This window comes from Dasypus novemcinctus, chromosome X (genome assembly GCF_030445035.2).
Source record: "Dasypus novemcinctus isolate mDasNov1 chromosome X, mDasNov1.1.hap2, whole genome shotgun sequence".
In the NCBI taxonomy this organism is placed as follows: Eukaryota; Metazoa; Chordata; class Mammalia; order Cingulata; family Dasypodidae; genus Dasypus; species Dasypus novemcinctus.
Window position 1 is genome coordinate 80,848,604 of NC_080704.1, and position 25,755 is coordinate 80,874,358.

The following is a 25,755-nucleotide window of genomic DNA, read 5'->3' on the forward strand; positions in this document are numbered from 1 at the left end:
TGAGCCACAGGCTATAGTCTCTTCACCCGAGTAGATAGAGCACTGTGTTTGTATAGGGTTATTTTTGTTTCTAGCCTTATGTTACCCAGCCAAAACACTATTTCTAAGACTTAGGTCACTGTTTTTCTTTTCCACCCCCTTCAGTGTGGTTATGCGATTCATTTGTAATACTGTTAGATTCATTTCTTCTGCATTCCATTTTTCCTCCCACACACTGCTTTTTTTTTTCATTTATTTTTTAAAATAAAGATTTATTTATTTATCTATTTATTCCCCTTTCCCTCCCCTTCCTACTACCCTGCTGTGTTTGCTGTCTGTATCCATTCACTGTGTGACCTTCTGTATCTATTTCCCTTTTTGGTCTTTTCTTCTCATTTTTTCTGCTCTAGGATTCACTGGGATTTGTTCCTGGGGACCTCTGATATGTAGACAGGTTCCCTGTTAGCCGCACCACCTCAGTTCCTGGTCTCTGCTGTGCTTCACCTTGACTCTCACCTTCATCTCTCTTTTGTTGCATCATCATCTTGCTGCGTGACTACTTGCGTGGGCACTGGTTCACCATGCAGGCACTCAGCTTGCTTTAAGGGCACTGGCTCACCACGCAGGCATGCTTTCTCTTCTTCTTTTTCACCAAGAGGTCCCAGGGATTGAACCTGGGTCTTCCCATATGGTAGGCAGAAGCCCTATCACTTGAGCCACATCCACTTCCCTTAATTTACTTTTTGTGGTATTCAATTCCATTGGTTTTGACAAACACATAGAGTCACATGTTCATCAGTACAGTTCCATAGAGAATTGTTCATTAACCTCAAAGTTCTCCCATGCTATACTTTTATAGACAATCTCTCCCCATAATCCCTAGCAACTACTGATCAGTTTTCCTCCCTATAGTTTTACCTTTTCTAGAGTGTTGTGTAAATGAAATCATATAATATGTAGCCTTTTGGCTCTGGCTTTCTTTCATTTAGCAAAATTAACTTAGGAGTCATCTATATTATTGTTACATGGATCAACAGTGTGTTCCTTTGTATTGTTGAGTAGTATCCCATTGTATGGTTGTAGTACAGTTTGTTTATCCATTTCCCTGTTGAAGGTTGTTTCCAGTTGCTGGTGATTATGAATACAGTTTCTATGAATATTTGTAGGCAGATTTTTGTGTGAACATACATTTTCACTTCTGTATAGTAAATATATAGGAGTCAGATTGTTGGGTCATACGGTCAATGTATGTTTAAATTTATAAGAAACTACCAGATTGTTTTCCAAAGTGGCTATACCACTCTGCATTCCCACCAGTAATGACTATAAATGTTTTAACAGCTTTTTAGATAGACTTTAAAGAAACTAATTATAAAAGGACAACTTAGAAAAATTAAAGATCTTTTAATCACTGACACAGATCATGCCAAGGCCCCCAAAAGCACTAAATTTCCTTTAAAGACATAGACTTAAAGAAAAGAAAGGCATATATGGGCATACCTGAAGCTTGGTAATGATCTCCTGTTTTGTGAGTTCCACCAACTGGATATCCTCTACTGCAAAGGCTGGGAAGGAAACAACTGAAAGTAGACTAGCATCAACCTCTTTGGATGTCGAAGCCCGGGGGAGTATCGAATTAAGGATAGACTAAGAGAAAGGAAGTCAAATGTAGCACATGAGCAAATACCTTGGGATTGTAAAACTAACAGCTTCAGTTTCAAAACAGTTACATGGAAGAGGACAATCTAGAAGAAAACCTAAATATTATTCAATAGTGAAAGTTTAGAAAACCAGCTATTTCTATAAATCATATATCCATTGTTTTAATTCTGTTCTCAATGCTTCTCTATCAGATGCTTTAGAAGCTGCTCATGGATAAAGAACACTTTAACATCATTATCCCATCCACAGTTGTTTTGCTCTATTAGCAAGTATTTAAGCATAAAGTTAAGGGAAAAAGTAGCTGCTGAGAAGCAGGATGGTGAAGGCTCAGGCTCTAAATCCCTGACATATATATTTTCCATGAAAAATTTTGTGTTTTAAAATTAGAAGGTGAGTATATAGTCACTAGAACAATAAAGGTATCTAATTAGCATTTAAAGAAAAGTAGAAAATTCATCATGCTAATGAGACCTTAATATTTCAGAGCAGCAATCTTAAACAAAACTTGAAGATACATTGTTTAAAACTTAAACAGTCTAATCCTCTCCCCAAATAACTCTAAAGCCAATCAGAGACAAGAGAATACTGCAGAGCCACTATCAAGAAGATCACTCTGCATATATCACCTTTAGTTCCCTTTGGATATTTTTGGATATTTATAAAAGGAGATACCTGGGAAGACAGACCATAGAACCTTTTTTTTTTACTTTTTAAAAGAACAATTTTATTGAGATGTATTCACAAACCATAGTCTATCCAAAGTGTATAATCAATGACTTTTTTTGTCTTTATTTATTTTTTTAATGTTACATAGACCCTTGATAAACAACAATGGAGAATTTAGTATACTATGGTGGGAACCCTTCACAATCCTGAGTTAGAAAACAGGACTATATTTTATAGTCCATGTTATATTAAACATCTTAATATAGAGTATTTGGTAAGACAGATTTTGGCATATGGTAATAAATCTGATGATATATTTTCATTCAAATCTTCTTAATCTAAAGCCCATGCCACATCTAAGTCTGGATAAGAATAAATTTTGCTAAAAGTGGTCTATTATTTTATTACCTGGCAGTGTTGTACTTCATCAGCCAGGACATGGATAACTGATTGGGGCCCACCTTTCACACCAAACAGGTCCAGTTCATCTAATGCTTCTAGGGCTGCCTATGAGGAACAAAGAAGGACCACTTTAGCACTATAAGTACATATATACATACACACACATATTTTTTCTCCATGTATCCTAATATCAATGCACATGATGTCACTTTTGAGTATATTCAAAAGAACAGAAAACACAATAACATTCTTTATTCCTAAGGAGCTCTATTTTTCTTTGCCTTCCATATTGTCCTAGAGACAGAGTTCATAAGATGGAGGTTGTAGCACTATCAAGTGAGGCATCACATTTTAAAATTAATTTGAAGGATAACAAAAATGAATTTACTATAAACCATTCTTTGATGGGGAGCTTCAAGAAAGATAACAGCACATCTTATGTTTTAACATAATTTCTTAATCCTAGAAGTTGTACAGCTATAAGATATTAATACAACTATTAGGCATCACCACATAGCTTAGTTTCCACAGAAAAGTGAATGACCGAGAAAGATACTATTTACGTTTCACTTAAAGATGCAAGTTATCTGTCACTAAGGCAAAGGATGAATTTTCATGTTCTTAAAACATTATTTGGCGGCGGATTCGGCCCAGTGGTTAGGGCGTCCGTCTACCATATGGGAGGTCCTTGACCCGTGTGGAGTTGGCCCATGTGCAGTGCTGATCTGCACAAGGAGTGCCGTGTCACGCAGGAGTGTCCCCCAGCATAGGGGAGCCCCATGCACAAGAAGTGCACCCCATAAGGAGAGTCGCCCAGTGCAAAAGAAAGTGCAGCCTGCCCAGGAATGGCGCCGCACACACGGAGAGCTGACACAACGGGATAACGCAACGAAAAGAAACACAGATTCCCATGCTGCTGACGACAACAGAAGCGAACAAAGAAGACGCAGCAAATAGACACAGAGAACAGACAACGGGGTGGGAGGTGGGGGGAGAAATAAATAAATAAATCTTTAAAAAAAAACACAAAAAAACATTATTTATTAACTTCCTGATTTTCTAAGTACATTTTCTGATTATAAAAGTAAAACATATTATTTGTAGACTGTTTGGAAAATACAGAAAAGCATAAAGAGGAGGAAAAAATGACCCAACACAACCACCATTAACATTTTCTATGCATATTTGTATATAATTGTATATAGTTGGATCCCATTGTATAAAATTTGGTATCCTAGTTAAATCAATTAATACTATAGCATAAGTGTTTCTTCTTGTTATTGAAAACTGCATAATATTCTTTGATATACCTATAATAAAAAATATGTAATTTCCCAATTGTTGGAAATTTAGGTTGCCTCTAATTTTGTGCTATAAGCAACACAGCTTTGATAAACATCTCCTACCAAAATTATAAATGCCTTGAGCTCAGGAACTGTGCTTTTCACCTTAGTTTTACCAATACCTAGCACACAGCATGGCACAGAGTAGGACTCTCAATTGAACTAACAATAATTACTTATTTTCATTCTGACTTATTTTCTTAGCATTAATTCCCTAAAGTAGAATAATTGAGTCGAAAGGAATGAATAATTTTTAAGACTGACACATAATGCTAAATTGCTTTTCATGCAAGTTGTACAAATATTACTACCATCCCAATGTATGACAGTACCTTCCTTAATGCAAAAGTAGTACCTTAAAGTTTTTTGCTAATCTGATGGGAAAAAGCAGCATATTTGCTGCATTCACTCACATTTTGCTGACAAGGTTGAATATTTATCTAAGTGTTTATTAGTTACCTGTAGTTTTTTAAAGAAGAGTCTGACCTGACCTAGTCTTGGGGTTATGGGACAGTTCTAGAAAGATTCTTTGAGGAAAAAGCATTTAAGATGATAATTAAAGGGTATATAGAAGTTTGCCAGACACAAAAAACCTTACTAATCACAAAGGAAAAATTAGCAACTTTGCAGTGAAGAAACCTGGAAGATGCCTCCTTAATGAGGTGATTAAATATAACATAATGGGACAATCACATTGTGTGCTTTGTGATGACAGACTGAGGACACAGATCACCTCTGTGGAATTCTTTCCAAAAATGCAAAACTTGTTCCACTCGGCGGGAAAGAAGAGTTTCTTTAACAAAAGGTGCTGGGAAAACTGGATGTCTGCATGCAAAAGAATTAAAGTTGCCCCTACCTCACATCAAATACAAAAAATAACTATAAATGGATCAATGGCTTAAATATAAGAGCTAAAACTATAAAACTCTTAGAAGAAATCATAGGGAAAGAAATCCAGGACTTTGTATTTGGCAATAGAATCTTAGACTTTACACAGAAAGCACCAGCAATGAAAGAAGCATCCGTCTACCACATGGGAGATCCGCAGTTCAAACCCCGGGCCTCCTTGACCCATGTGGAGCTGGCCCATGCGCAGTGCTGATGTGCACAAGGAGTGCTGTGCCATGCAGGGGTGTCCCCCGTGTAGGGGAGCCCCACACGCAAGGAGTGCGCCCCATAAGGAGAGCCACCCATAAGGAGAGCCACCCAGCGCGAAAGAAAGTGCAGGCTGCCCAGGAATGGCACCGCACACATGGAGAGCTGACACAGCAAAGATGACGCAACAAAAAGAAACACAGTTTCCCATGCCGCTGACAACAACAGAAGCGGACAAAAAGAAGAACATGCAGCAAATGGACACAGAGAACAGACAACTGGGGCGGGGGAAGGGGAGAGAAATAAATTTTAAAAATACATGTAATGGGGAAAAATGCAAAACATAAAAAAATAGACTGAATATTGTCAAAATTTTAATTCTGTGCATCAAAGGGCAGGATCAAGAAAGTGAAAAGACACCTGCAGAAGAGGAGAAAATATTTGAAAAACATATATCTGTTTAACATCCAGAACATATAAAGAACTCCACAACTGAACAACAAAAGGACAAACTACCCAATTAAAAAAATGAGCAAAGGATGTGAACAGACATTTCTCCAGAGAGAATATATAAATGGCCAATAAGCACATGAATTCCACATGGATATTGGATGCAATCCTCCTGCTTTCTTGACATAGATGTGGAATGGACACAACCAAGCCAAGGTCCACAGGAAGGAGGAATACAGTAAGGATCAGAGTGGACTTAATGATATTCTATTCATGAACTATTGTGGTTAATAATAGAAAAAATGTGGCATTGATGTGGAAAAAGTGTCCATGGTGGCTGCTGGGTGCAGGGAATGGGAGGAAGAGAAGAGATGTGGAGGCATTCTCGGGACTTGGAGTTGTCCTGGGTGGTGCCCCAGGGACAATTGCCGGACGTTGTATGTCCTCCCATGGCCCACTGGATGGAATGTGGGAAAGTGTGGGCTATGGTGTGGAACACGGGACATGGGGTGCAGCGATGCCCGGAGATGTACTCACCAGACGCAATGGATATGACACGATGATGGGGGAGAGTGTTATTGTGGGGGGAGTGGTGGGGTGGGGGCGGTGGGGGTGAATAGGGACCTCATATTTTTTAATGTAATATCTTTTTAAAAAATGAATAAATTGAGCAGAATTTGGGAAAAAAAATAAAGAGCAATGTCAAAATATTAAAAAAAAAAAAGCACATGAAAAGATGCTCAACATCACTAGCCATTAGGGAAATGCAAATGAAAACCTCAATAAAATACCATCTCACATCTGCTAGAGTGTCTACTATTAAAAAAAGCACACACAGAAAACAAGAAGTCTTGGAGAAATAGGATCATTTGTACACTAATGGTAGGAATGTAAAATGATGCAAGCCAATGTGGAAAACAGTTTGGCTATTGCTCAGAAAGTTAAGTATAGAATTACCATATGATCTGGGAATCCCACTGCTACGTACATATACAAAAGAATTTAAAGTAGGAACTTGAATAGACATTGGCACGCCAATTTTGACAGTGGCCTTTTTCACAATTGGCAAAAGGTGAAAGTGACCCAACTGTCTATCGACCAATGAATAAATAAACAAAATGTGGTATATATTGTAAAAAGGAATGAAATTCTGATATATTTTACAACATAGATGAACTTGGAAGACATTATATGAGTAAAATAAGCCAGACACAAAAAAGAGAGCTAGCATATGATTTCAATTATATGAAATAACTGGAATATACAAATTCATAGGGAAATAAAGTATATTAAAAGGAACAGGGGAGGGGGAATGGAGAGTTAATGCTTAATAGGTACAGAATTTCTATTTGGAGTGACGGAAAAGTTTTAGTAATGGATGGTGGTGATGGTAGTACAACACTGTGACTATAATTAGTATGACTGAATTTTATGCTTGAAAGTGTTTAAATGGGAAATTTTATGTCGAATATATATTTTCATGTTAAAAATGCATAATCTTCATCAACTGTAACGAATGTACCACACTAATGAAAGATGTTAATGCAGAAAAGTGTGTGTGGGGGGAGGGGGTGGGATATATGGAAATCCCCTATAGTTCTGATGTAATATTTATGTAATTTAAAGCTTCTTTAAAAATAAATAATTATTTTTAGTAAAATATAAAAAATAATAAAAAATTAAAATGCGTAATGTAAATCATGAGGAAACATCTCACAAAATCAAATTTAAGAACAAAATAACTAGTCTATACTCTTCAAAAATTTCAAGGTCATGAAAGACAAGTAAAGAGTAAAAAACTCTTCCAGACTGAAGGAGACTAAAGAGAAATTACAATTAAATGCAAAAGTCATCCTAAATTAGGTCCTGGATCACAAAGGTGTTTTTTGTTTTTTGTTTTTGTTTTTTGCTATACATGACACTATTGGGGCAATTAATGAAATATGAATAAAATTTATTATTGTTGGGTCTATGAATTAGGTGGTAGTATAGTATTTGTTAACTTCCTGATTTTGATGATTGTACCAGGGATATGTAAGTGTATTTTTGAGGAAATTCACATTGAGGCATTTGGGAGCAATGGGGTATTATATATGCCATTAACTTTCAATTGGCTCAGAAAAAAAAGAGTGTGTGTGTGTGTGTATGTGTGTGTATAGACATTAGAGAAAGATAAAGCAAATGCTAACAAGTGGGGAACCTAGGTGAACGATATATCAGAGTATTTGTACAACTCTTGTATACTTTCTCTGAGTCTGAAATTATTTCAAAATAAAAAGTGAAAAAAAAATGTTTCAGTGGTTCAAATTTTTTGAAGTCAGATTATCCGAAAATATTGTTAGTATGCAAAGTTAGTTGGGGTTTGAAGAAACTGGCACTCTCATATATGGATGGTGACAGTGTAAACTGGAAAAAACTTGGAGGGCAGTTTTAAAGTGTACATCTCTTGACCCAAAGGCTCCACTTCTAGGAACCTGACAGAATTTTAATAAATAATAAATATTTGTACACGTGCACAAGTATATATAAACAAGGATCCTCACTAAAGCATTATTTGGAATATTAAAAATGGAGGCAATTCCACCAGTAGAGAAATTATTAAATACTTTACAACAACTGAAAAGAATGAACTAGATTTATCTGTATGAAATGACACAGAAGGATATTTATGTTGTTTAGTGAAATATGAAATTGTTGAATGGGAAAAATTCAGGTAACAGAAGTATATATAGCATGATTCCATTCTATATAAATAAACTTAGTATCTGTACTGCTTTGGTAATTAAAAAGGACATTACAAAGAAAATATTTTATGGGTACAAAGTTCTATTGTTCATTCAACCTCATTAATAGGTTTTTGTTTAATTACTTCCTTATAACTTTCTGTTTTGCCTTGTATTTCTAATATATTTTGTTCTGTATTCATTGAAATAACATTTCAGACTAGACTTTCTTATTATAGTTTGTGCCTTTTAAAGTTCTATCTTGCCCCCTTTTGTTCCAAAGTAATACTTTTTGCTTTGATCCTACTCTGATGTGTATATGCTCTTTTTGTTCCTGTTTGCCAGACTTTACTTTTCCTACACTTCTGTTTTTAATCTTTTTGTTTCTATTCATTATAGTAGAGCTCTTCTCGGTAGTATATACTGAATTTGCATTTCCTTTAAAAAAATCATTTTGTGCCTGTGACTTTTAGGGGAGATTAAATCATATATAGTTATCATTATAATGGACATGTTTGATTCTATTTTTGCTATCCTATTTTATACTTTCTTGCTGTTTCCAGAGAAGATGAGAGCTGAAATTAAGTCATGGCAGTAGGGATGAAAAGAAGGAGCCAAGTGGAAAGAGTGATGATGAGAAGGAAGAGGAGAAAGAACAGGAGGAGGAGGAGGAAGATGGAGGTAGAGTAAGGGGGATGGAAGAATCAGAGATGTTCTCTGATATCAAGTATAGTCAACTGGGTATATGGAAGGAGTAAGAGCCTCTTTTTATAGTGTTTTTATAGTGGTGGAGATGATGAATTTAGTTTATGATAAATTCTTTGAGGTCCTTATAAGACATATAAGCAGAGATATGGTACAAAAGATGGATATACAAACCTGGAGCTTATACTTATAGAAAGCTTTCATCTACATATCCATAGTTCTATGGGAGAATCTGAATTTTGCCTGTTTAAAAGAATAATTACTAGAGACAGATAAAGTAGATACAACCCCAGGTATTGGTTCTACTGAGGGCTACAGAGACCCACAGGTCTTATGGTCATGGCAGATGGAGTTCAGTGCCATGTCAGTTGGCCTTACTTTGGAGTTTGTGTTTCTGTGTGATAGAGCTGGACTCAGATGTGATCTTTGTCCACATGTCTCTCCTGTTACTTTTACTGGAACTGCAGTTGTTGCTGGGGTTTAATGTATACCCAGGGGACCTGAATCTCTGGACTGACCATGTGATAGCCAGGCCCTGAGTCTCAACAGACTTGCAATTCCTACACTCTGGTTTATGGGACTTACCCCAGTCATCTAACATGGAGGTGAAGGTCAACCACCACACCAGGGAGCCAAGAGTGCCTACAATTGAAAGCAGGAGAATTGCATCCAGCATCCATGTGGAATCTAAGGCCCCTCTTGATATAGATGTGGAGTGGACACAACCATTCCAGGGTCCACAGGATGGAGGAATATAGTATGGATTAGAGTGGATTTACTGATATTCTATTCATGAACTATTGTGATTAGTAATCGAAGAAAATGTGGCATTGGTGTGGAGAAAGTGGCCATGGTGGCTGCTGGGGGTAGGGAGTGGAAGGAAGAGATGTGATGTGGGGGCGTTTTAGGACTTGGAGTTGTCCTGGGTGCTGCTGCAAGGACAGTTACCGGACATTGTATGTCTTCCCATGGCCCACTGGGTGGTCTGTGGGAGAGTGTGGGCTATGATGTGGACCATTGACCATGATGTGCAGCAGTGCTCAGAGATGTATTCACCAAATGCAATGTATGTCTCATGATGATTGAGGAGGTTGTTGTTATGGGAGGGGGGAGTGGGGTGAGGGGCGTGGGGGGTATATGGGGACCTCATATTTTTTTAATGTAACATTAAAAAATAAATAAAGACCAAAAAAAAAAGAATAATTAATTTCATGATGGTCCACATTCACTTTAAGTTTTATCTACAGTAACTATTAAGGGTGTACTACACTTTCTTACCTTATACTTGATATAAACGAGCAAGGGAAATTACCTTTGCCATTCCAACTGAACTGGCATTCAATTCTGAGATCCCTTGGTTGGTCTTGTCTCCGCGTTCCCATATTCCGAAGTCCTGGCATAAAATAACCAACATACACCTCTTTAGCAAGTCATAGCGACTAAACATCTACCAGATGCACAACTCTTGAATAAAAGGTAAGACTAGTAGTTAATTTGTAATACATATGTGTACCCACAGTGCTTATTAAGGAGAAGCCGAGTAGTTGGGTGATTCCTGAGGATCCTTTGTCAATAGCTTTAAATTTTATTGGGGCCTCCAAGAAGTTGGAAGACTTCTCAAAAGTTTATCAGAAGGGCTGAGAATGTATTTGCCAGGTGCAGTGGATGTGCTGCGATGATGGAAGAGGCTGTTGATGTGGGTGGGGTATATGGGGACCTCATATTTTTTTAATGTAACATTAGAAAAAAATAAAGAAGAAGAAGAAAAGAGGAAATGCCAGGCCTGTCCATTCATGGCAGTGCTTCTCAAACATTTTTTTCAAAGCAGGAACCCACAGGCTCTAAGAGATAGATTCTAAACAGCAGCCATGGGTTTTATCTTAAACATTCATTTTAATTTTACTTTCGACTGGCACTGATAACATGGCATTGATACATGCACTAACCTATGCACTTTGCATTATCATCTTCAGTTTACAGATGTCAAACAGGAGCAAAGAAAAGTTAAGAGCCTCAACCAAGGTCATACAGCTAGTAAGTGTGAGAGAGTCAGGATTAGAGCGCAAGTAGTCTCACTCTAAAACCTACACCCTTAACCATAACTCTATACAGCCCTGTGCTAATATAAAGCTACAATTTAAAATCACTTCTCAAAAATTTTTATTTTGAAATAATTTTAGACTTACAGAAAAGTTGCAAAAAGCGTAAATTCCCATATAACCTTGACCTAGCTTTCTCTAATGTTAACATCTAAATTAACTATAGTACAATAGTCAAATCTAAGAAATTAATATTGGTACAATACTATTAACTAAACTATAGGCTTTATTCAGATTTCATCAATTTTTCTACTAATGCTCCCCCCAGGATCCAGTTCAGAATAATTTGTTACATCTCCTTAGACTCTTCTAATCAGTGACAGTTCCTCACTATTTCCTTACTTTCATGATCTTGGCACTTTTTGAAGAGTAGAGGTCAGGTATTTCCCTCAATTTCGATTTGCCTGATGTTTTGTCATGATTAGATTGAGGTTATGCATTTTTGGCAAGAATACTACAGGCATTATGCTGTGTTCTTTTCGAGGCATTATGTCAGAGGATATGTGATGTTGATATGTTTTATTATGGTGATAACATTCATCACTTGGTTAAGATGAGGTGGTGTCTGTTGCGTTTCTCCACTGTAACATTATATTACTATTTTTTCGCTTTGTAATTAATAAATATCTTGGGAGAGATACTTTGACAATGCAAATGTCCTGGTTTTCCTCAACTTTCACCCCCAAAGTTAGCACCCATAGGCAGATCTTGCCTGCAACAGTTATTACAGTACTGTTTTAAGTGTAATTTTCTTGCTCCCTCATTCTTTCTATAATCATTAATTGGATCTCTTCTGTAAGGAAAAGCTATTCCTTCTCTTCCATTTATTCATTTATTTATTCAGTTATTATTTATAGCAGTATGACTCAGGGATATTTAGTTTATTCTCTGGGCTTTAATAAAATACTCTAATTATTTAGTTATTCAATTTTTTTTTCCAGGTTTGGCCAGCTCTTTCAGGCTGGCTCCAGTGATCTTTTGACATGACTCCATCCTTTTTTTGAACACTTCTTTATTTTCTGGCACAAGAGGCTCCAGGCTCATCTTCTGTTTCCATGACCTAGCCCTGGAATCAAACACTCTTACAAGGATCCCTGGTTCCTTTTATTAGAAAGTGATAGTTAGACACCAAGACATGGGCACTGGGTGTGCTCGTTGTCACTGGGCTATCACTGCTTCCAGGTCTTTTCAGTGAACAGAACTTGGAAATAAATACACACACACACATCTATATTTATTTCTGTATCCATCTTAAATTTCTTTAAATGCCAAATCTGTGAGTTTAAATGATGATTCAGGAACATAAGCCATGTTTATCCCATAGCTGGCCTCATATGCCCCCTTGCCTAGCTCTACTTTATGAAGCAAAGGTTAGAGTGTGAGAAAGAACAAATATCATTATTCTACTTCTGCAACCTTTGCCTGCAATGGAGAGGCCAAAGAACACTGACTTCTACACCGAACCACAGCAGCCCTATGGCATAAGAAGGCAAAATGACCAGTCAACAAATAATATCTGTTGTATCAAAAATGTCTTTTAGGTTTATGTTTCTGTCAAATATTAAGTAACAGGGACTGGGTTTACCTTCCCATCTGAAAGAAACTGAAAAAACTGGACAAAACATATGAATCAGTGGTTTTCAATGCAATGGGAATAATGTAATGAAAGACAGTGACTCCTGAGAAAGAGGAAACAAACATGGTAAGCCCTATAATTGCCCCAGTTTACTGTTGTAAGAGTTTTGAGGCAACTAAGAAAGGGGAATCTTGGCAGAACCGGGCAATCTCCCCATGTTAAGGAGAAGGAGCTAAGAGTTCAAGATCCAAAGCACAGAGTAACTATACTTTTCAGGGCAGAGTAAAGGAAAACAGAAGGGTTGCATAGAAAGGGAACCCAAGCAATCTGCAGAAGGTTCACCTCAGGTATTCAGCAGAATACTGATAAATGCATGCTTATAAGGAAACTATCTGAGGCAGGGGAAAGAACCACCCAAATTAGAGGGAAGAATAACCGGTGTTCACAAAGGACCAGAAATAATGCCTGTTACAAGTCAGACTAGAAAATCTCATAATTCATGGGGCACTGGGTAGAGTATTCATAAGGGTCTTGCCTAAGTAGTAGTGAATACTTAGCCCTAGAATAAACACAATTCTAGACTCATCTGACAAATATTAAAAACAATAAAGTATCAAACTATTCCCAAGTAACCTAACTGGGCCCCAAAAAAGGTCTTGAGAATATTTATAGAAATATAAAAATATCCCATCCCCAATACTATAAAATCTACAAAAATTACCAGGTATGCAAAGAAGCAGGAAGATGCAGTTCATAATGGGGAGGAAAACCCATCAATTAAAACCAACCTTGAATTGACACAGGTGCGAGAATCAGCAGACAAGGAAGGACCTGAAAACATTTATTATAACTGTATTCCATATTTTTAAAAAGGTAAGTAAATGCATGAAAGATGAAAAAGTGAACCAATTGAACTTCTAGAGATGAAACTATGTCTGAGAGGAAAAATAACTGGATATGATTAATGACAAATTAGACATTGCAATGAAAAGATTAGGGATCTTGAAACTATAGCAATAGAAACTATCCAAAATGAAACACACAGGGAAAAAATAATTTAAAGAAACTAAACACTCCAAGGAAGATATACAAATGGCCAAAAAGTACATGAAAAGATTCTCAATATCATTAGCCATTAGGGAAATGAAAGTCAAAACCACAGTGAGATACCATTTCACACCCACTAGAATGGTTACTATTTAAAAAAAACAACAGAAAATTACAAGTGTTAGAGAGGATGCAGAGAAAAAGGAACACTCATTAATTGCTGGTGGGAGAGGTAAATGGGGCAACCACTGTAGAAAACAGCTTGGTGATTCCTCAGAAGGTTAAGTACAGAATTACCATATGACCTGGCATCCCACTTCTAGGTATAGAGCCAAAAGAATTGAAAGCAGGGACTTGAACAATTATGTGCACACTGATGTTCACAGCAGCATTATTCACTATTGCCAACAGACAGTAGCAACCCAGGTGTTCAACACGAATAAACAAAATGTGGTATATACACACAAAGGGATATTATTCAGCTGTAAGAAGGAATGAAGTTCCATGAGAAAACATGGATGAACCTTGAAGATATCATGTTGAGTGAAATAAACCAGACACAACGGGACAAATAGTGTAAGATCTCACTGATTTGAAAAAATTAGAATAAGCAAACTCACAGAATCAGAAAGTAGAATATAGGTTACCAGGGGACAGAGTAGGTGTAGGGAATAGGGAATTAAGGTTTAAAATGTACAGAGTTTCTATTGGGAACAATATAAATATTTTAGGAATAGTTGGTGGTGATGGTAGCACAACATTGTGAATATAATTAACTGCACTGAAATATATATCTGAATGTGGTTAAAGTGGAAATGTTAGGTTATGTACATGGTACTAGAATAAAAGTTTTTTTTTTAATCTATGGAACTGCACTACACAGTGAATCCTAGTTAAACCATGGACTACAGCTAATAATACAATTTTTAAAATGTGCATTTGTCAATTGTAACAAATGTTCCACACCAATGCAAAGTGTTAATATTAGAGTGGTATATGGGAATCTTGAATTTTATGCATGATTGCTCTGTAAACTCACAACTTCACAAATAAAAAAATTAAACTTAAAAAAATTATAAAAACTAAACAAAGTTGATCTCACTGATCTATGAGGCAACTTCCAGCAGCCTAATACACATGTAACTGGACTCCCTGAAGGAAGGGGAAGGGTAACACAAATATGAAAAAATAATTGCTGAAAACTTTTGATGAAAACTATAAATCCAAGGCACATGAAACATGAAGAAAACTACATTAAGGAACATAATTGAGCTACTGTAATAAAAAGAAGAAACAACTAAGTGAAAAGGTACATTAATGTACAAAGGAACAAAAATAAGGATGACAACAAATTTCTCATCAGAAACAATGAAAGCAAGAAGACAGTGGAGAAAGTTCTTTAAAACACTGAAAGAAAACAACAAACCTGTGAGTATAATAGTCTATTACCATTGAAAATATCTCTCAAAAATGAAGGTGAGATTAGCTCCACCCTGATCAAGATGGCAGAGACAGATGTTTCAGGGTTCTGCCCCTCACAGAAGCTTTGCAAGCTAACTAGCACATAAACATTTTTTTCAAAGCTCTAGAAAGGACTGCAGCATCAGGGCAAGTGTCAAATAAAGAAAAAGGCTAAGATCTCACATTGCTCTGACAGGCCCTTCCCCCATGTTTGGCTTGGAGCCAGTCCACACTTCCAGTGAGGATACCTGAATCTGGTTCCAGAAGGAGAAGAGTAACCCTCGTGTACATACTGGGGCATGTATGTATGGCTCAAGCTGTCTGGTAGTGGCCTGAGGGATTTGATGTCCCAGAATTTGCCCTGCATGTGGAAGTTCATGTTCCTAAAGAATGGTGAGGGACAGCACTTAAGTGGTGCCTGGGGAAAGGGATTGCTGGCTATAGGATATGCAGTACAGTGTTTACTAGGGAGGAAGGGTCATTCATATCCATGTAGACAAGAGAATTCCTAGGGCCAAATGCACATAACCAAGACAAGATGTAAGCACAGAAAGGACAAGGAAGCCCCTATTCTTTGGCCTGGGATTATTCTCTAACTCTGTATGGAAAATATTTGAAAGAGAATATTTGCATAGATCAATCTTCAAAGGCTGTAAATAGTGTTTACTTTTTTAATCTTCCTTATTTTTTTGTAAGCTCTAGGTATTCGAGGAAAGTTCTATTTTACAACACTAGATGAATGCAAGCTTCAGAAACAGCAGGCTCAAAGTATATATTCCAGTAATAACACATTAAAATACCAAAATGTCCTGGTTTCATCAAAAGATTACAAAGCATACAAAGAAACAGGAAGCAATGGCTCAGACAAAGGAGAAGACTAAGGCATTAGAAACCATCAATGAGGAGGATGAAACCTGGCACATTTGACAAAGACTTGGTTTTTTAAAAATGGTCCTAGATATGCTCAAAGAGCTCAAGGAAAACATGGAGAAAGAACTAAAGAAATCAGAAAAACAATAGATGAACACAAAAAGAGTATCAATAGTGAGGTGGAAATTATGAAAAGAAAGCAAACAGGGCTGAGGACCACAGTTACAGATATTAAAAACTCCTCAGAGAAGTTCAGCAGCAAATGGGAGCTGGTAGAACACAGAACCAGTGAACTTGAAGATAAGACAATTGAAAACATCCAGTCTGAGGATGAGAAAGAGGAAAGAATGAAGAAAAGTGAACAGAGCTTGAGGGATCAACATACACATTGTAGGAACCCCAGAAGAAGAAGAAAGAAAGGAACACAGAATATTCAAGGAAATAATGACCAAAAATGCCCCAAATTTACAAAAGACATGAATATACATATTCAAGGTGCTCAATGAATTCCTAACAAGATAAACCCAAATAGACCCTCCATGTTATAATCAAACTGTTGAATGCCAAACATAGAGAGAATTCTGAAAGCTGCAAGAGAGAAATGATGAGTGATGTACAAGGAGCCTCAATAAGATTGTCAATTTCTCATTGAAAACCATGGAGGCAAGAAGGCAGTGGGAAGACATATTTAAAGTGCTGAAAGAAAAAAAAAACTTGCCAACCAAGAATTCTATATCCAGCAAAACTGTCTTTCAAATATGAGGGAGGGATTAAGACACTCCCAGATAAATAAAAGCTAAGGTTTTTCATCACTTATGCTGGCCCTGTAAGAAATGCTAAAGGGAGTTCTGCAGGTTGAAAGGAAAATGATACTAGACAACTGACTAAAGGCTATGACATGGGTAAATATAAATACTAGTATTACTGTATTTTTGCTTTGTAACACCACTTCTTCTTACAGAATCTAAAAGACAAATGCACAAAATGTAATGATATAACAGTGGTTCTGGATTCATAATGTACAAACATGTAATTTGCAACAAGAGTTACATAAAAGTGAGGGAGTGGAGTGGTATAAGAACACAGAATATCCATGTCTACATAAAATACCATGACTTTAAAATGCTGTTTGACCTAAAGTAAGGGGGAAATGGAAAGGAGAAATGAGTTTATATGGCTACGAGTTTCTAAAAAAGAGTCTGGAGGCTGGCAGAAGGATTGCCCTCATGCACAACTGAGCAGAGTCAGAGAGACAGATAAAGCAGATACAACCCCCAGATATTGGTTCCTTTGAGGGCTAAAGAGACCCATGGGAGTTATGGTCATGGCCGATGGGGTTAACTACCAGGGCAGATGGCCCCTCTTTGGAAATGGTGTTTATGTGTGATGAATCTGGACTCAGATGGGATCTCCCTTCATAAGACTTTCATGCTAATGTGCTGGAGGTGCAGTTAATGTTGGGGTTTAAGATATATTTAGGGGATTTGAATCTCTGGACTGACAATGTGATAGCCAGGTCCTGAGCCTCAACAGACTCCAGCACCTACAATCTGATCTATTGGACTTACCACACTCAGCTAAGATGGAGTTGAAGAAGGACAACCACCACACCATGGAGCCTAGAGTGATTACAACTGAAAATGGGAGGATTGCATCCAGCATCCATGTGGAATCTGAGCCTCCTCTTGACATAGAGGTGCAATGGACACAACCAATCCAATGTCCACATAGAAGAGGTGGCATTGGATTGGGAAAAGTGGACATGGTGGACGATGGGTATGGGGAAAGGCAGGAAGAGATGAGAGGTGGAGGCGTCTTTGGGACATGGAGCTGCCCTGGATGCTGCTTCAGAGGTAATCACCGGACATTGTAAATCCTCACAGGGCCCACTGGATGGAATGGAGGAGAGTATGGGCCATGATGTGAACCATTGTGTATGAGGTGCAGAGGTGCCCAAAGATGTACTTACCAAATCCAATGGATGTGTCATGATGATGGGAACGAGTGTTGTTGGGGGGGGACAGGGGGGATGGGGGGGTGGGGTTGAATGGGACCTCACATATATATTTTTAATGTAATATTATTACAAAGTCAATAAAAAATAAATAAAAAATAAAAGCAAAAGAAAAAAAGAATCTTCGTTGGGCTTCCATCGGAGCTCCTGATTGCACTTTGCCTGCAGAACCTGGACTTGTGCATCCCCACGGCTGCATGAGAGACTCTGATAAATCTCTTACTATTGACAGATATCCCTTGCTGATTCTGTTTCCCTAGAGAACCCTAACTAATGTCGACCCTTTTTTCAGTTAGCAGATTAGAAGAAATCCTGAATTTTACATTTCTGTTTTCCTTGATTTGTTTATTATTTTCATATCTTCCACTGTATAATGTCTCAGAACAAAAGTTAAGTAAGCAGTTGAAGAGAAACTGAGAGCAAGAAAGACAATAAATGGCAAAGGCTTTTTTCAACATTGTTGGATAATTCCTAGCATTTACTCCCCAAAGAACCAGAACTGAACAAAACCTAGTGTTAGACAAAGTCACACCATAATGGGAGTGAAGTAAACATTACGTAGAGGAAAGAACTGGAAAGTATCTGAAAATCACGATTCCACAACTCATTTTGTCACATAAACATGAGGACCTTGTGTAATTATTTCCTAATTGTTTCCAAAGTCACATCTTGATTGTACCATAGCAAGATGGAATGAAGCACTTCCTACTCATCAAGATTGTAATGAAAATTAAATAAGTAAATTTATAGAACTTTATAAACTGTAATATGCTATAAATGGAAAAAAAAAAAAGAACACAGTGTGGTTGTATAATATTGAAGTTAATTTGGTATGAAAGCAAACAAGATTGTTATAGATTTAGGATGTTAAATTTAAGCCTCATGGGCTCCAGAGGCCAGGTAAGCACTATATAGCATTCAGAGAAGACCATGACGAAGAGACTGAGAAACTGCAGTAAAAAAAATGTGAGTAACTATGAGTTAAAATCTAGACTATAGGTTACTAGGAGATAGAACGGGGTAGAAAATGGGGAGCTGATGCTTAATTTGTGCAGAATTCCAATTTAGATTGATTGTAAATGTTTGGAAATGGATAGAAGTGATGGTAGCTCATTATTGTGAATATAATTAACAGAACTGAATTATGTGTGTGAATGTGTTTGAAAGGGGTAATTTTGGGTTATATGTTTCTGAAAGGAAAACTAGAGGATAAAACACAGGACTGTATAACACAGTGAACCCTATTGTGGATGATGACTGTGGTTAATAGTACAAATATTAGAATATTTTTTCAGGAACTATAACAAATGTACATCACAATTACAAGGTGTTAGTAATAGGGGGGTATATGGGAAAGTATACCTAATGCAAACTATGGACTATAGTTAACAGTAATATTTAAATATTCTTTCACCAAGGGTACTAAACCAATACTAATGGTCAATGAGATGGGGGTATATTGGAATGTTGTATTTTTTCACGACTTTTATGTAAATCTATAAATGCTCTAATTAAAAAGAGTACAACTTACCTATTAGGCATATAAATGTGTTCAAGTGTTCATGGGGCATTGTCACGGTGAGTGGAGATTCACACAATAACTGAAAGAATATCGAATTCCCATCCTGGGGAGCTCTGCCACATACTCTAATGGAAAAGCAAGAATCCCCCAAGTATAGGGGCAGTGACTAGGGAAGGAGGATGGTCCATTGACGGGCCCTTGATATTGATGACTGTACTTATGAACATTTACTTTTGAAATTGAAACTTAGCATAGTATTACAGAGTGCCTAATAGTTACCTCCTGAGAGCCTCCTTGTTGCTCAAATATGGCTCTCTCTAAGCCAAACCCAGGATACAAATGTATTAACTTCCTCCCAGCTTGGGGCATGACTCCCAGAGATGAGCCTCCCTGACATGGAGGGATTACTACCAAGCACCAACTAGCAATGCAACTAGAAAAAGATCTTTACCAAAAGGGGGGAAAGGTAAAGACAAATGAGTTTATATGGCTAAGAGACTTCAAAGTGGCAGGAGGTCATCCCAGATTTTACACTTATGCACGTCTCAGCAGGATCTCATTGACTGCCAAAGTAAATATTGCCTCAAATAGTGGGGCTCCTGAGGGCTCTGGAGATATCTAGACACTATAGGCAGGGCAGACAGCTCAGGAGTTTGGTGCCCTGCCGGTGGCTCTGTGTTAGAATTTATGCTCCCCAGTGTTTTCCCTACCTATGGCTCTTCTGCCCCTTCTATCTGAAACTATAGCTAGTACTAGAGTTGATATGTGTATGTCCAAGGGACTTAAATCTTTGGGCTGTTCATGTGCCAGCTGGGCCCTGAATCTCAAAAGAGTTGCAACACCTACTCTCCCGTTCATTGGACCCACCCAGGACAATTAACAAGGAGATGATGACTCACAACGACCATCCCAAGGAACAGAGAGAGTTTGCAACTGCAAGCAAAATCGTTCCATCCATCTGCCCCATGGGACCTAAGCCCCCTCTCAATTAGTGGTGGAGTGGGCATCACCATCCCAGAATCCTCAGGATTGGGGAATGAACGAAGGACTAGAGTCAACTTACTGGTATTCAGTCATAGACTTACGATTCTAGCAATGGAAGAACTTATATACTGATATGGAGGCAGTGGCCACTAGAGGTTCTGAGGGGAGGGAGAGGGAAGAACAGGTAATAAGGGGGCATTACTGGGACTTGGGAATTGTCCTGAATGATATAGCAATGACAGATACAGGCCATTATATACCTTGCCATAACTTACAAAATTGTGTGGGAGAGAGTGTGAACTACAATGTAAACTATAATCCACCCTTAGGGGCAATGCTCCAAACTGTGTTCATCAATTTTAACAAATGTACCACACTAATGAAGGATGTTGTTAATGTGGAAAAATGTGGGAGGGGTAGGGAGCAGGGCATATGGGAATCCCCTATTTTTTTTATGTAACATTTATGTAATCTAAGTATCTTTTTTAAAAAATTAAAAAGTACATATATATAAGAGAATGTGTTAGTTACAAGGGGAAAGGATGGTTATTAAGAGATGGAAGCATAGCAAAGGAGCAGTTACAGAAGACAACTCTGGCAGTGTGTCTCCAGCACTGTCCTGAAGTGAATTACAGCATTTATTTATTTTACTGAGATATAACTGAGGTACAAAACACTGCACATATTTAAATGGCATAATTTTTTAAATTTTGACCTATATTTAGATCTGTGAAACCATACCAAATTGAGAAAATGAACATTTCCATCATCTTCAAATGTTTCCTTTTGCCCCTTTGTTATCCATCCCTCTCTTCACCTCTGCCCTGAGACAGCAACTGATCTTCTGTCACTATAGATTTGTAGGCTTTCATATTAGTGGAATCATGCAGTATGTATATTATTTTGTCTGTCTCTTTTCACCAAGTATAATGCCTTTGAAGTTCATCCATGTTGTTAAATGTATCAATAGATCATTCCATTTAATTGCTGAGTTGTATTCCATTGCATGAATACACCACAATTTGTTCATCCATTTAACTGTTGATGGACACTTGGGTTGTTTCCAGTTTTGACAATTATGATTGGAGCTTCTATGAATAACAACAATAACACTGTTCATGCCACACTGAAGGAGAAAATTACATAATCCTGCATATTGTCTAACATAACATTTTATAGAAAGAAGATGTTAAATATATTCTGATTTAATATAAATCCTCCTCATATGGTAGTGTTTTAGTTCTCTAGGCTGCTGAAAGCAGATACCATGAAATGAGTTGGTTTAAAGCAATAGGAATTAATTAGTTTAGAGTTTGAAGCCAAGAAAATGTCCAAATCAAGACATCATCAAGGCTATGTTTTCTTTCCAAAGACTGGCTGCCAGCAATCCGTGGCTCCTCTGCCACATGCCAAGGCATGTGGTGGCATCTGCTGGTCTCACCCTTCTCTTTTGGGTTTCACTGCTTTCAGCTTCTTGCTTCTGTGGGTGTGCATGCTTGTTCTCTCTCTCTTTCTTTTCCTCTTTCCCCACACCTCTGTATTCATTCCATTGATGAAGTGCTCCAGTAAGAGGATTAAGACCCATCCTGTACGAGCTGAGTCACACCTTATCTGAAGTAGCCTCATCAAAAGGTCATACTTTCAACGTGTCCACACCAACAGGAATGGATTAAATTTAAGAATGTGTCTTTCTGTGGTAAATACAGTTTCAAACCACCACACATAGTTAAAAGAAAAACTAAACTTTTTGTATAGTAAGCTTTGAATCAATGCCTACAGATAATATTCAACACATGACTAAATTTTATTTCTAAGTAGCTGACACATAATTCTCCCTAGTCACCTTGCTCCTGTTTAAGACCAGGGGTTCTTAAACCTTTTTTGTTCCACAGGCCCTTTTGCCAGTCAGGTGAAAACCACAGACCCCTAACTAAGTCCACACTATACTGTATATTATTTAATAAATATATCACACCCCACCTCAACACATCCTCACAAGAGTAATGATTTTTTAAATTTCAATTCAAGCTCACAGACCCCTTGTTAAGAATCCCTGCCTTAAACCATTAAAATAAGACCACAATTTAGCCACAGGTTGCTAAAAACATACCAGGAGATATCACAGAGTTTGAAAGCAATGAAAGGATAGAACCTTGGCCCTCTTGCCTCTGTACCCTCATTGAAGAGGAGAACAGAGTGTGGTGGATCTTAGTAATGAAAGAGGCCAAAGACCGTTTCTGCCAGAAGTCTTTTACAGTGTTTCTTAGTTTGCCACAGGGCTGCTGATGCAAAGTACCAGAAATAGATTGGCTTTTATAATGGGAAATGTATTAAGGGTAAAAGCTTACAGCTCTGAGAAGATGAATTGTTCAAAACAATGCACCATCAGAGATGCCTTCTCACCAAAGTCACCTACTGATGGTCCTGGTATCCTGGCATACAGGGAAGCTAGCTGATATATGCCGAGATCCCTGCCTTTCACTCCAGGTTCACCATCTCCTGGAGCTCAGCTGTGGCCAATCAGGCAGAAGCCTTGTCTCTTTCTGGGCCTTCTCCCTCAGTCTCAGCTGCTCTGCCTTCTTCCTGAGTTCAGCTCTGGCCTCTCAGGTATGTGGCACATCTCTTCAACCTTGAGCTGCTCTGTGGACCCAGCTTCTGAGGGCTTTGTGCTTAAGCTTTGGCTGCTAGTGATCGAGTCCTCTCTCACATGGCAGGATCAAAAATGGTGGCTTCCTTTCTCTGTGGGTGTCTTTGTGTCACCATTTATTTAAAGTTCCAGTAAGGGGGTAGAGGCCCAACCTGAATCACGCCTCACTGATGCACTATAATCAAAAGGGCCCATACCCACGGGAATGGATTAGTTTAAGAACATAATCTCTTTTGGGGATTCACCTAATGCAGATTGTCACAGATTGGTTCACTATGAAGGGCAGCATTAAGAGAAGGAATGGGTTACTCAGTTTTCAACACAAAAATATCATATGTTTAAAATCAGTGTCAAAATGAGTACTTACAGCAGTTTTATAAGCAGCTTCAATGTAAAACACAAGGTTCTGTATGAAATTGACTTCATCTAGGCTGTGGATGATATGCAGTCCTAGGGAAAAAGGGAATAAGAATATAAAGCTTCTCAATTATCATTATAAACTCTATATGCAGTCAGTGACTACCTGACCTCACTACTCCCAAATAATCTTGCTTCTGTTTAGGAACGATGGAAGGCACTTTGATTTAAACCATAAAAACAAGAGCACAAATCAGTCCTAGGCTAGTCTCCAAATAAGTGCGATACCAACATATTTTAACATGGAGGAATTTGTTATTTCTAAGCTTTAATACAAAGTCTTAGAGTCCTAATACCATAGATAACTAATTCACGTGCTTAAATGTACAAACTTAGGCACCTGTTAAAAGAAAAACTGTTCAAAAGAGTTGGAGAGTCTAAATACTAAGCAAGAAGTAGAGTAGATAAAAATTATAATTTTAAGGAGAACTTAAAAACATATTTTTAAAATAAAAGATTACAGTTATTCTAAATGTAACATATACAAAGATTATTATAGCTTACACAGAGAGTTCTATGTATGCATTATCCATTTCATTTTCACAATAACTCTAAGACTGGTGGGTATCTATTTTCTTCATGTAACTTAGAGAGGTTAAATATTTGCCTAAGGTCATATAACTAATAACAGTGGAGGTAAAACTTAATTAAATGTTGCTGTTGCTTTCTGTTTCACTTCAACAAAGATATCCTGCATCCTAATATTTACAATATGATCCATTCCAAAATGTCAATAGTAGTTATCTCTTGTGGTAGGATTCAGAGTACCTCTATTTTCTTCTTTTTTGTACATTTTTGCAATTTTGGAATATTCTACAATAAACATGTACTATTTTTGAAATTTAAAAAGTTACATTAAAAGGCAAAATTATATTAAGTAAGGCAGAAAACAGTATGATACAAATTTAAAATTTTATATAAAAATTACCTGAGCACAAAAACTTTTTACAGGTATAAGCTACACCAAGCAACTAACTTTTAAAACATTTTTTGAAACAATATTACTATGTACATATTATCTAAAGCCTTTGTTTAACTGCTTGATTCTAAACTGATAAATCACTTCAAAGTTGAAAAATCAGAGAGTTTCTTTTTCCTTTCCAGCCTATAAACAAGTAGAGGAAGAGGAGAGGATCAAGGTAGCTGCAAATAAATAAAATAAGTTAGTTGCAAAACCTAAAATTTTAAGCTTCTCTTATTTTATTTTATTGAAACAAAATTTTCTGTATCAACATTTGTCACAAAAATCAGTTTGTTGGTTTAACAGAAACGATTACATGTGCCAGCTATGTGGTTGTTACAGCCAGACAAAGCAAAGAGTTTCCAGTTTGCTGAAAAAATGGATTTGGAGAAAATCCTCTGACATCTTTAGAAACATGAATAAAGTGGTTGTCAAATGTTTTTTTAAGGTGTCCACCTTAAACCTTCAGTATAATTCTCATTCCAGTCCAAAAACATTTCTTAGGACAAAAAAAAAGGCCTTTTATAAGTCAGCCCTTAGTAACACTCATGAAAAAATTCAAACTGTACCAAAGGGTGTACAGTGAAAGTCTTCCTCCCACCCTGACTTATACCTCTGCTGATTTACTGCTCCAAAGGAAATCAATGTGACCAGTTTCCTCTGTATCCTTTCAGGGATATTTTATGCATATATAAATGTACATTATAGTCTTTACTTTTCCTTACACAAAGGCTATTATTCTGTACCTTGATTTTTTAGGTATAGCTTGGAGATAATTTCAAATACATCTCCCTCATTTTCTTTAAACATCTACACAGCATGCTGTTGAATGGCTGTGTATCCAGTTCCCCACTGCAAGACATTTGGGCAGTATCTAATCTTTCCTCACCAAAATCAATGGTGTGCTAAATATCTGTGTGCATATGTGTGAGTATAACATTAGGGTAAATTGTGAGAAGTACAAGTGCTGAGTCAAAAGATTTAGTCATATTAATTTTTCCAATATTTTATTATGAAAATTTTCAAACAAACTAAAAGAGGAAAGAATTTCATAGTGAATACCTATGGACTCATCATTAGATTCTACCATTAACATTTTACTATACTTCATTTATCACATTATCTATCTCTC

General features: G+C 37.2%; 1 protein-coding gene across 16 annotated transcripts in view; it reads right to left on the minus strand.

The window, feature by feature from the left end:
• The window catches only part of PHKA1 (phosphorylase kinase regulatory subunit alpha 1), a 205,572-nt gene that overhangs the window by 148,765 nt on the left and 31,052 nt on the right, over positions 1 to 25,755 (minus strand). For all 16 annotated transcript variants that reach the window (XM_058292339.2, XM_058292345.1, XM_058292352.2 and 13 more), the window contains 4 exons: positions 23,613 to 23,695; positions 10,338 to 10,418; positions 2,716 to 2,814; positions 1,480 to 1,626 (listed from right to left, as the gene is read on the minus strand). In XM_058292339.2, coding sequence (XP_058148322.1) covers positions 1,480 to 1,626; positions 2,716 to 2,814; positions 10,338 to 10,418; positions 23,613 to 23,695 — 410 coding nt within the window. The remainder of the gene's footprint in view (positions 1 to 1,479; positions 1,627 to 2,715; positions 2,815 to 10,337; positions 10,419 to 23,612; positions 23,696 to 25,755) is intronic.